At 36.9% G+C, this 12562-nt stretch overlaps 1 protein-coding gene across 5 annotated transcripts in view; it reads left to right on the forward strand.

Annotated features, from left to right (window-relative positions):
• The window catches only part of TMX3 (thioredoxin related transmembrane protein 3), a 46047-nt gene that overhangs the window by 5637 nt on the left and 27848 nt on the right, over positions 1-12562 (forward strand). For all 5 annotated transcript variants that reach the window (XR_009534705.1, XR_009534706.1, XM_060121004.1 and 2 more), the window contains exons 3-5: positions 2227-2266; positions 3477-3600; positions 11374-11419. Coding sequence is in view for 3 of the 5 variants with exons in the window: in XM_060121004.1 (XP_059976987.1) it covers positions 2227-2266; positions 3477-3600; positions 11374-11419 (210 nt within the window). In the remaining 2 variants the exon portion in view is untranslated. The remainder of the gene's footprint in view (positions 1-2226; positions 2267-3476; positions 3601-11373; positions 11420-12562) is intronic.

Genomic DNA, 12562 nt, shown 5'->3' on the forward strand with positions numbered 1-12562 from the left:
CACCCATAGTATCCCCCGGATCCTGACTGCAGCTGACACTTCGTCTAGCCATCCCCACGCATTCCACTGACTCGGGCCACACTCTCAGGCCCTATAGTAGTTTCCTATTCAGTTTCCCTGAGAGCACTGTATCTGGTAACAGCCCTGGATTTGCAGTCCAAGCTACACATCGGTGAGCTCAGGCATGGGGCATACAGTGGACTCTCGGTATCACCCCTAATCCATAGGGATGTTGAGCATTTTAATGAACAGTTAAAGGACAGGTTTAATCAGCGGATGGGAGGGGACAAGATTACCACGGCCTGGGTTACACAGCTCAGGCAAGCGGCCTGGGGGCTAAAGGCAGCAGTTCCCCAGTCCGGTACTTCTCATTAACCCTGCATGTGCGAACACGCTGTCTGCCCCTTCCTTTAATCGTACGCCCTTCTACAATTACGACACTTTCCACTCCATGTGGGGCCCTGTAAGGGACTTCTGTACCCTTGACTCCTTCCCAAAGACTCAAATTGGTGGGAGAGGAGGATGGCTGTTAAACATCAAGGAGGGGGGGACGGCAGACTCCAACATTGGCTGCTGCGTGCAGAGCATGGGGTTTTGTCTACAAAGACCTCAAGAATAATGACCATCAATTAGAGGGCTCTGGTTCAACAACTTGCTTAAGGTGGCTGTGACACTTTCCTGGGTAGCCCCACGAGATGAATATAAAATAGAATTTTTTACTATAAACCACAAGGGGAGCCAAGCCAAAATATTTGGGGGATTGATTAAGGGGGCTGTCCTTGTCCATGGTACACAGCAGACTGTGCTGCAGTTGTGTAGATGTGAACACCTTTGGACCTAACAGCTATGATATGGGGATATGTTCTCTTTGTCTTACCTATAGGGTTAAGAATCTTATTAAAATATCCCCACAGAGAACTTCTGTCACTCATCTAGTACAAATTGAATATAGATCACTGTGCAAGGCACTAGGAGATGAAACAAATACACTCCTTCTCGCGTAGTGTATCTATGGTTGGATAATATGTAAGTAACTACAACGTGTGGAAATTGATGAAAATCATAAAGAGGGTAAAGATGATGGAGAGATCGTTTCTAGCTTTGAGGAATTTAGGAAGGCATTACAGAGTTAGCAGTGCTTTTGGCTGGATAGGATTTGAATATGAAAGAATGTAGAAAGTCAAACATTGTGAATTTAGCTGTGGTAAGTACCATAGTCTGATTGGAAATCATACTCATATTTGAGTATGATTATATACTCAAATATATAATCATATATATTTGATTGGGTGCTTATATTTGAGTGGGAAGATAAGTTGGAGTCGGAGTAGTGTAGCAATTTGTACTTTTTTTGTAGGTGGTGGGAAGGGACCTAGAAAATGTCAAATAAGAGTAACACGATCAGAACTGTGCTTTAGGACAATTCTTTGTAGAGTATTGTGTCAGGGCTCCCCAAAGCACCCCCAGCTTCACTGATTGACCAGGAACACTCAGAGGACTGAGCCTGTCGTGGAAGTCAGAGCCGTGATTTGTTACAGTGAGAGAACACAAAGCAAAATCAGCAAAGGGAAAGGGCGCGTGGGGCGAATTCCAGGGAAAACCAGGAACAAGTTCCCAAGAGTCCTCTCAGTAGAGTCACACAGCACGTGCTTAATTTCTTCATCAGGAGTTGCAACCACAAGTGGGAAATGCTACCTACCAAGGAACCTCATTAGAGACTCTGCCCAGGAATTTTTATTGGGGATTGGCCATGCAAGCACCCCTCTGCCTAGCCATTACCAAAATTCCAGACTTCCTGAAGGAAAGTAGCTGTTCATCACAAAACCACATTGTACAGCGGGAGACCAGTGAACCACCCTTCCCAGATGCCACCCGGGGACCAGTCCTGCAAGCAGACCTTTCTAAGGCTAACCCCTCAGGCCTGCTCTGTAATGCACAGGTATAAGTGGAGTGGAGGGGCTACAAGCTAAAGCATTTGTCTGTCTGTGTTTCTACAAAGTCCCACTTTAATTTTTTTTTGACTCTTTACTCCTTATTATCATTTCTCTACTTTTATTAAGATGTTTAATGGATAAGATCTAGAGGTCTCTCAGTAAAAATAAAAATTTTTTGAAAGAATTTGTTCTATGCTCCTATATTTATCAATTTATTATCTTTACTTGTACTATTCAGTTGTAAAGTGGAAACCTACAATCAAAGATTTGTTTTCTTGTTTTTGTTTTTTAGATTTAAAGAAAATCGAAAAGATGACATTTGGCTTGTAGATGTGAGTATGTAAACTTTTTGTACTAAGTAACCGCCCCTACCATTTTAAGTGTTATTTTGCATTCTCTTCACCCCAATATGTAATAGACAGTACTAATGTATATTACCCACTTTGTTTGCTCAGGTAGTACCATTTGGGTTTTTATATTTAAGTGAACCTCAAAGCCTTAGGATTCCTTGGCAGGGGAATGATGAAATTCAATGAGGTCCACTTGTGGATTATGTCTGAGGGAGATTATGGTATGATTTTATTACAGAATTCACTCTTTATTTTTTCATATTAACCAAGAGATTGAGTATATTAATATCACTTGGCAGTCAAAATCATATTTTCATCTTAGTAGTGAACAAAATCAGATTTTCATCTTCCTTTCCTCACTTGGATGCTTTGAATGTATTTAAACCTTATGATGTTTGGGATTCATTTTGACATGCCTCAGTGAAAAAGTAGAGTGGCAGCAAAGGAGATGGAATGAGAATGGCAGAGCTGACAGTTATTGAAGCCAGGCAATGAGGCGTGAAGGTCCCTTGTTTAATTCTGTTTTCCTTTTGTATATGTTTGAACATTTCCATAGTGTAATATTAAAAGAGAGAGAAATCTTGTTTCATAAAAGTACAACAAGCAGTTTGTTACACTATTTCACTGGAGGAACATAACTACCACCCCAGCCATCTGGTGATTCTGAAGAAGAAAGAACTAGGGTTTTAGTTTCATCAGCCTGACTTGTGACTGTACCAAACCAGTCATCCTGATGATTCCCCACGTCTTACCAGTGGTTACGCTTAGAACAGCAGAGGCACCTACTGTGTTGGCATTTTTGTAATAGAAATAAATTTTATCATTAACACTTAAAGGGGTGTGCATATGATATATGAAGTGTATTTGGTGGTTTAATTTTATATATAACATGGACATACTTGGGAGCAAAGATGCTTTACTGTAAATCATCTACTTTAAATAGATATCAGTAGTCATTTAAACTTAAAGTAGGATCAGTGTTGAGGTATATCCTAGGAGATGACCTGTCTAGTTTGTGTATATGTGTGTTCTTTTATTTTGAAACCACTTTAAAAATTATATTTAGACTTTTTGTCTAAAATAGATTATTATCCAATCATTTAGTCAAAAAGATTCTTTTAAAATTAAGATTGATACCCAAAGTAGCACAGTATCTTAGTGGTTTTCTCTCTCTCTTTTTTTTTCAAACAAGTTTTATGCACCATGGTGTGGCCATTGTAAAAAACTGGAACCAATTTGGAATGAAGTTGGTCTAGAGATGAAAAGCATTGGTTCTCCAGTTAAAGTTGGAAAGATGGACGCTACTTCCTATTCCAGTAAGCATCTACTCAGTTTATCATTCTACTGTTCTCGTAATGAAAGTGTTTTAATTACATGAAGCAGTATTCAAGGTAAGAGGAAGAAATATATATATATATATTTTAGCTCATGTAAAATTAAAATTATCTTAGAGATTTCAGACTATATTTTATGAGTTAGATGAATTAACCATTGAATATGTAATATGCAGTCTCTGTTGATCTCTGTTGACCAATATAGATGTATGAGCCATTTTCCTATTTTGAGCCCACTTGAGACAATCAGTTGCCTGAGACAGCCACAGAAATTTCAGTGTTGAACTCTTGATATTGCTGCATGGCTTAAGAGTGAGAGTTTGCTGTCTGAGTAGCCTGAATGGCATCGTAGAGGAGTAACGGGAACTCGAAGGACAAGCTGAGTTAGGATAAATACAAGTGAGGATTGGGAAAGTGTTCACCCTAGAGAGAATATCAAACCAAAATCATAGAGCTGAAAAAGAGTTTAGTGAGTCTGTACCAGAGACTAGAATGTCTTCGAGCAGAAACTGGCAAACCACATCGCTGGACAGTCTGGCCTCCGCCTGCTTTGTACATACAGCTCGACTGGAACAAGTCACTCTCCTTTGTTTACCCTTATTCATGGCTGTTTTCATGTCCCAGAGGCAGATTCAAGTAGTTACAGCAGAGACTGTAGGCCCCACGAAGCCTAAAATAGTTATTATCAGACCCTGTACAGATAAAGTTTACCAACACCTGTCTTAAAGGATTTGGGAAAAGGCAAAATTAAGTTTAGAGAAGTATGAGGTATCACACAGATTTGGGAAGAGCATGGCTTCAGAAAGTAGATCAAATACAGCTCTGCCTACTACTTTTGCCCTGTAGCATGGGGAAAGTTTCTTAACGTCTCTAAACTTTGATTTCTACACGGGTAAATATTTAATTATAATGAATTTTTTATTGGTTGTTTTGAGATTAGAGTGAGGTAGCACATGTACAGTCCCTTGTAGTATGCAATAAATGTAGGTTCCCTTTTCCTTTAATTAATGAAGAAAGTGGAAGTATGAAATGCAAAATGCATATTTCATTTTAGGAAATCAGCATTGTACTCTGGATATAAGTTTGGAACAAGACAGACGTATGTTTTAAGCCCAAGTCTATCATCTCTTACTTTTGTGGCTTTGGGGAAGTGCTTAACCTCTCAATTTTAGTTTCCCTGTCTAAATGAGAGAGTGATAATTCTCAAGGTTGTGAGGGCTGTATTAATATTTCTTATTCAAAACCCCTAGCACAATGGCTAGTACTTACAAGGTGCTAAGGGATAATACCAGATTTTAAGAGCCTCTCAGGTGGGATAAAGTGTTTTGGATTTTATCAGTTGTCAATTGAGAGGTAATACACATTTTTGAGAAGGCATGTGATTTGTTAAAAATGTTTTTGAAAGAAGAACAGATGAAAAGAAGAACATTTAGAGACAAACAGATCATCTAAGTGGACTTTTGTATGCATCTTGGTATAGGGTGCTGGGAGGGCAGACTTGGGTGGTTGGCAGGGCAATAAAGAGGAAACAGTAATTCTTATAGACATTTGCAAGGGTTAAATCACGGATGTGCTAGATTGGCTCTGGTATAAAGAAAAACAATTGAAAATAGTGTAAGATTCCTAGCACAATTCACATCAAACTACATTACCACTGGTTAAATGGAAAAGAATAATACATTTAATTTTGTGTGTGTTTTCATGTTAGCAGCTGTTTTGAATTTGTGGTATTTTGCTTTATTGATGTTTGGGAATATGGGGAACTAGAGTGCAGGTGAGATGTTAGAACTGGAATTACTGAGTCACACAAGTGAACTGCGACTTTGAGAGGGGATGAGATCTATGGCAGGAAGTTATCTTAGAAAGAGAAAGATAATATTCTTGAGTTGGTATTTCTTGAAATAAAGCTTTTACAGTGTTTAAGAAATTATTCCTTTTAACTGTTGTGAAAGTAAATTTTTGTGTCTAGGCATATATGTTGATTAGACATACATACACATACATTCGTCTATACAGTCATTCATTTATTTCAGTCAGTCAAAGGATAACTAATAAACATAAATAAATTGAAATAAATTGTCTGGTGTTTAGTGTTTGATGTCAGTGATGGATGATTTTTTTTTTTTTTTTTTTTTTGCGGTATGCGGGCCTCTCACTGTTGTGGCCCCTCCCGTTGCGGAGCAGAGGCTCCGGACGCGCAGGCTTAGCGGCCATGGCTCACGGGCCCAGCCGCTCCACGGCATGTGGGATCTTCTGGGACTGGGGCACGAACCCGTGTACCCTGCATCAGCAGGCGGACGATGGATGAATTTTTCATTCTGTTATAGAATCAAGAAGATGTTTTATGTGCTATGGAGAAAAGAAATATCATCTTCCTAAAAAATGTAGTTAAGTATTCAAAAACTACCATCTAGAGATTACAAGTAGATTTTTGGCATATAATTCTTAAAGTTTTCTTAAATATTTCAAGGCAGCTCAAATACAGGCATTTCAGTAGAACTTGGAATCAAATAGGTGAAGAAATTGAATTTCTTTTTTCAGGCTAGCTGTTGGCAGTATTCTGCATCTAACTATAGAGCACTAAAGGATTGGTTGTTTTGTACATGTTTCTTCCATCCCCGTAGGTTGCTTTTCAGACGGTATAGCATCGGTGTTTCCCAGGGTTTATTCTGCAGGCTGCCTGCATTAGGATTACCTGGGGTGCTCAGTATAAATTCAGATTTCAAAGGCCCACACCAACCCTACCAAATGAAAATCAGATTGAGTCATAAGAATCTGTATTTTTAACATGGACTTCTGGTGATTCTGCTGCACACTCAAGTTAGAGAATCACGGAGTAAAGTATTATTTTGATGGATAGTTATTTATAGGATCTCAGTTTAGGGTGGGATAGGATTATTCCGTGATTAAGTGTAGAAAATCTCTTAGACTGTTTGGTGGTAGCTTATTTCTCAATCGTGTAATTGCAGTGATTGAAATAAATGCCATCACACTCAGTCCAACAAATCTCTGTGTATAGAAGTTTTGAACAGGAGGGATTTGAACTTTCATGATTTACCCTGCCCTGTGTGTATCAAAAATTTCTTGATGCATGGTTTTAATTAATAATATATCAAATAACATTAAAAAGTTGTATAATGTCCAGTGTAAATTCACATATTATTTTAGCCTTTCTTTTTTCTACATATTCCTTCAAAAATGAGCACGAAAATTGTTTCTCATTCACCAGTTAAAATGTTGTGATGTTACCTGTAGTCATGTACTGATTTCTACTATGAAACCACTGAAATTCCATTTATTCCTCAACCTAAGTGTGACATCATTTTATAGTAAAGATCATATTTTACCCCCCTTTCATGTATAAACTTTCAAGGGCATCTGGCCAATAACATTCTGATTCTGATTCTTAGATCTCAGATATATTTGTAGATCAGTCTTACCTTTCTAGATTATAAGCCCTTTTAGTCAGTGACTATATTTCAGGGTTGCTCAAACTTGGTACTGTTGACATTTGGGGCCAGATAATTCTTTGTTCTGGGGGGGAGAAGAGTTTTCCTATGCGTTGTAGGATATTTAGCAGCATTCTTGGCCTCTACCAACTAGATGCCAGTAGCTCCCTTCTCTCCCCACCCCCTAAGTTGTGGCAACCAGAAATGTCTCCAGACATTGAGGGCAAAATCACCCCCAGTTGAGAACCTCTGTATTATTTTATTCCTTTCCCATTTTAGACACATAGTGACACTCAGTAAACACTAAGAAAAATAGTATTTTTGAGCTGTAAAGGATTTCAGGTTGAGTTCAACTCCTCACTTTTTCCCTCCTTTCATTGTGTAGATGAAGTAACAGAAGGTAATTAGCAGTGAACTGACTTTACTAATTTCGGACATCAAAGTTAGCAACAGAATTAGGCCCAGAATCCAAGATCACCATGATTCAAAATCAGGCCTATCTTAACCATCAAGTTGTTATCATTTCAAGGAGAAAACAAATGAAATAGGGAGCTTTATGCTTAACCTTATTTTCTGAACATTTAAAATTACAAAATTTCCGGGGAAGTTATTCACGTTGCAGATGGATTCTTCAGTTTGTAATGGAATTGATCTCAGGTTTCTATATAAACCATTGTTCTTTGACAGGAAAAAATAAAAAACAAAAGATTTAAACCCAGACTTGAGTTTCAGCATCGGCCCTGCTGCCTAATCAATGCTTGCTTTCTAACAAGTTAACAAGTCTTCCGAAGTATTAGCTTATCTGAAAGATAACATTAGCATCTGTCACCCCACCTCACAGAATTGTTTTGAGGGGTAGTTGAAGGCATATTAATGCCAATTATAAGATATCTACACATGCTAATTCTTACTAATATTTTTTGCACATTAGTGTGTCAACAGGTAATTACTTAACAGTGAGGTCAGGACCAAGAATAGAAGAAAATGGACTCAGCATTTGAGCATCTGTATGTGCTGAACTCTCTGTTAGATTCTTTTCCACACTTCCTTATTTTAAATACCACACATAGCCCTACAAGATGAGTGGTATCCCCAGAAGCGGAAACAGAATCCAAAGTGAAGGAGCTTACGCTGAGCTGCATGGACAATAAATGGAGACGTTGGAACCCTAACCTGGGTCATTATGTGCCTGTAACTCATGCCTTGCTGTGTGCCTCTTTAATTATACAATCATTTACATTTAGGAAAACCTACCTTTGAAGTTTTAGCAGTCATTGTCAGTTGAAGTTCTGTCAGAGATGAAAGTAATGTTCAAAGAACCAAAGGGCTAAAGGGTGGGTGGTATCATCTCCATCTTATAGGTAAGAAAACTGAGGTCAAGGAAATTAAGTGATGGTACGTGTGGAGCTGGGATTTTCTCTCTGAAGCTTATCATGAGAACCATAACGTCAGCTATAAAATACCACCACTGTATTTTCTCATTGATTGCATATTTCATTTTTTAAATTTGATTTGTATACAAATAAATTTTACACTAAATTATGTAAGCAATTGCTGCTGGGCTGCACCGCCCCCTCCAGTCAATTTTATTAGTCTTTATATTTTGGCAGTTTTTAATGAGGTTTAGTTGAAAGTAATAATGGCTTATATTTACCTGCCTTCTTAATTTGGGATGGGGAGCATTAAGAACATACATTACTGGGCTTCCCTGGTGGCACAGTGGTTGAGCGTCCTCCTGCCGATGCAGGGGACACGGGTTCGTGCCCCGGTCCGGGAAGAACCCTGCATGCCGTGGAGCAGCTGGGCCCATGAGCCATGGCCACTGAGGCTGCACGTCCGGAGCCTGTGCTCCGCAACGGGAGAGGCCACAACAGTGAGAGGCCCGCGTACCGCAAAAAAAAAAAAAAGAACATACATTACACACATGATCTGTGTTTTTTCTTGGAAGAGGGCAATCTCAATAACAGCATTATTCAATTAGAATATGCTTGATGTGAAAATACTTGCAAATGTAACCAATAAGGGTTTAATACCAAAATATATAAACAGCTTTTACAACTCAATATAAAAAAAAACCTGGTTAAAAAATGGGCAGAAAACCTAAATAGACATTTCTCCAAAGGAGACATACAGATGGCTAACAGGCACATGAAAAGATGCTTAACGTCGCTAATTATTAGAGAAATGCAAATCAGAACTACAATGGGATATCACCTCTTACTTCTCAGAATGGCCATCATCAAAAAGTCTACAAATAACAAATGTTGGCGAGGATGTGGAGAAAACAGTTGTATACAGTTGGTGGGAATTAAATTGATGCAGCCACTATGGAAAACAGTATGGAGGTTCCTTAAAAAACTAAAAGTAGAGCTACCATATGATCCAGCAATCCCACTCCTGGGTATATATCTGGAAAAAATGAAAACTCTAATTTGAAAAAATACATGCACTCCAGTGTTCACAGGAGCACTATTTATAATACCCAAGACATGGAAACAACCCAAGGGCCAACAGACGATTGGCTTAAGAATATGTGGTATATATATACAATGGAATATTACTCAGCCATAAAAAGAATGAAACTCTGCCATCTGTAACGATGTGGATGGACCTAAAAAGTATTATGCTTAGTGAAATAAGTCAGACGGAGAAAGATAAATACTTTATGTTATCACTTATTTGTGGAATCTGAAAAATAAAACGAATGTGTATAACAGTACTGAAACGGACTCACAGATAATAGAAAACAAACTAGTGGATACCCGTAGGGAGAGGGAAGCAAGGAGGGGCAAGATAAGAATGTGGGATTAAGAGCTACCAACTAGTATATATAAAATAAATAAGCACCAAGGATATATTGTACAGCACAGGGAAATACAGCCATAATAACTGTAGATGAAGTATAATCTATAAAAATATTGTCACTATGCTGTACACCTGAAACTAATATAATATTGTAAATCAACTATACTTCAATAAAATATGTGTGTGTGTATGTATGTGTGTGTGTGTATATGTGTGTATATATATATACTTGACAGAGTAAGTCCTAAGTTAGAGATAGGCACAAATAAATTATGTAATTGGTCTAAGTTCACATGACTATTCAGAGGCAGAACCTGTATCTTCATATATATATATACACCAAGTTCCTATTTTTGTTACCTCTGTTGTTTGTGTTGCCTCTAATAAAAACCATTGTTGATCACTGTCTGGAACCTTCTGGTCACCTCTCTCCATGCATTTAAGGGAGAAGCTCTAGAGTTGACAAGGGAAGGAGGAGAGATTTTCGATATTATTTGCCACTAATTCACTTTGTCTTTATTCTTGTGTATTGATGGGGAGTGATGAGAAACCAAAATTAATGATTACTAAAGTGATGAGTAAATCAGAACTCACATATAGAGGTAGTTTTCTTATACCCAGCTATTAAGAATATATTCTGGAAATAAAAGGAGAGATCATGTGAGTAAATACAGTATACTTTGCATATACTAGTATAAGTATATTGTATTTTGTCTACTAACTGAGAATATTTTATTTCTTCTTTCCTGTCCTAATTGCCTTGAATCTGTAAAGTAGTATAGTATTAATTTCCCATATTGATTATTATACCTCTTAAAGTCCAAATTCTCTGTTGTTTGCTTGTTTTCATTACTATCCTCCTTTCCCTCAAAAAGATGCCACTGTAGTGTGTGTCTCATTTTAATTAACGTGCGATTTCAGAATAATCTTTGAAATAACTGGAATTACTCTAGGTTATTACAGAAGCAGAAACTTTTAAAACAAGTAGATAAAATTGCTTTTAAATCATATATTAAATTAATTTTGCAAGTATGATTTATGTTTTTAACATTAAAATACAAAGCATTTCTTTTAAGACTCAGAAAACACTAAAGGAAGAGACGGGCCTTTTTTGAAGAAATAGTTGTCCTGGAAATGAACTCAAATGAGGAGTGAGACTTTATTTATATATGTGTGTGTGTATATATATATTATTTTTTTAAAACAAGAATATCTTTTAAAGTAAATACTTTAGAGATAAAAATTTACTCTTTTGGCATTTTTCTTTATTTTGTTATAGTATTTTTGTGCAGGTCATAAGTTGGATTATTAAGTAATTATTTTGTATGAGAATGTCATGTTTTTTCTTTTTTGTATGTGTTTATATTCTTTTATAAGAATTGAAAACAGCGTATCTATATGGGTTTGTATAAATATATATTTTTTTAAGTAAAAGGCTCATTTATTACCTAGTTTCTCATTTTAAAAAAATTTAGAATTATTTATTCTTTTTCTTGTCAAGGCATTGCTTCAGAGTTTGGAGTTCGAGGTTATCCAACAATTAAGCTGTAAGTTGAGTGTTGTATGTTTATATGTGTATTTTTATTAGTTCACTCTACTTACATTTTATTACATTAATTTCTAGTAGCTTCCTTGGAGGACTGAAGATTTGGGTTCCACAGTTCTTTCTAGGTGCAGTGTGTGATCCAGGGAGAGGGACTTCATCCGTGCTTTTCTTTGCACTTAAGTTAATGTGTGGTTTATGGCTAATTCACCAAATGTGTTTTGAGTTTACTGTGACAGGTGCTGAGCAGGACAAGGTATACAGTTGTAAATTAGGAAAGCTCTACCCCTGAGGAGCTCAAGGGTATATTGTGTTTAACTTGTGAATCCTGTCTCTTAACAAATTTTACTTTTCTATGATTGAAATAGACTTATTTCATTAGAGATGAAAGAAAAGAGAATCAAATTGATGGATGTTAATTCTCATCTGTAGATGTTGATCACGTCTAAGACAGAGCATATATGGTAGAAGAAATATTGTGATAATTCTAAAGGACTTGTGTTTTATAATCATAATGTTATTGAATTTTCTCATGAGTTTAATCCTGATCTCATCCTTATTTCAATAATGTGGAGAGTTGAGGAATTATTTTGAAACTTATTTTTATTATAAAGTAAGTTATTTTAGTATTTTAAAATCTCAGATTTTAAAATTTGACTAATTTTAATTTTTTTATTTCTTGGATTTTGTGTTGGCCTCCCTTTCTTCCCCCACTGTTTAAAAATGTTTGCTAAGGGAATTCCCTGGCAGTCCAGTGGTTGGGACTCTTTGCTTTCACTGCTGAGGGCACAGGTTCAGTCCCCGGTCAGGGAACTAAGATCCCACAGGCCACACGGCGTGGCCAAAAAAATAAATAATATAAAATAAAATTTAAAAAACACACGCACACACACAAAATACTTCCAGGGCAGAACCTTTAAAAAGAAAAAGTTTGTAAGCCTCTTTGACTTTCTTGTGTTCAGTAAATTATCTTTTCTAGCCTTTCTGTTTAATTCTAGATGTTCTACTGTGCTTTCACAATTTTTTTTTTAAAATTTCAGTTAGTTGGACACAATTCATTGGCAGGCTTTTGGAAAATTATCTAATTTTCTAGAAGAGGTATTTTTATGCATTGTTTTACTCTTTAATCTTGGAACATCTGTCATGT

The sequence above is a fragment of the Lagenorhynchus albirostris genome, chromosome 14 (genome assembly GCF_949774975.1).
Source record: "Lagenorhynchus albirostris chromosome 14, mLagAlb1.1, whole genome shotgun sequence".
NCBI classification, from domain to species: Eukaryota; Metazoa; Chordata; class Mammalia; order Artiodactyla; family Delphinidae; genus Lagenorhynchus; species Lagenorhynchus albirostris.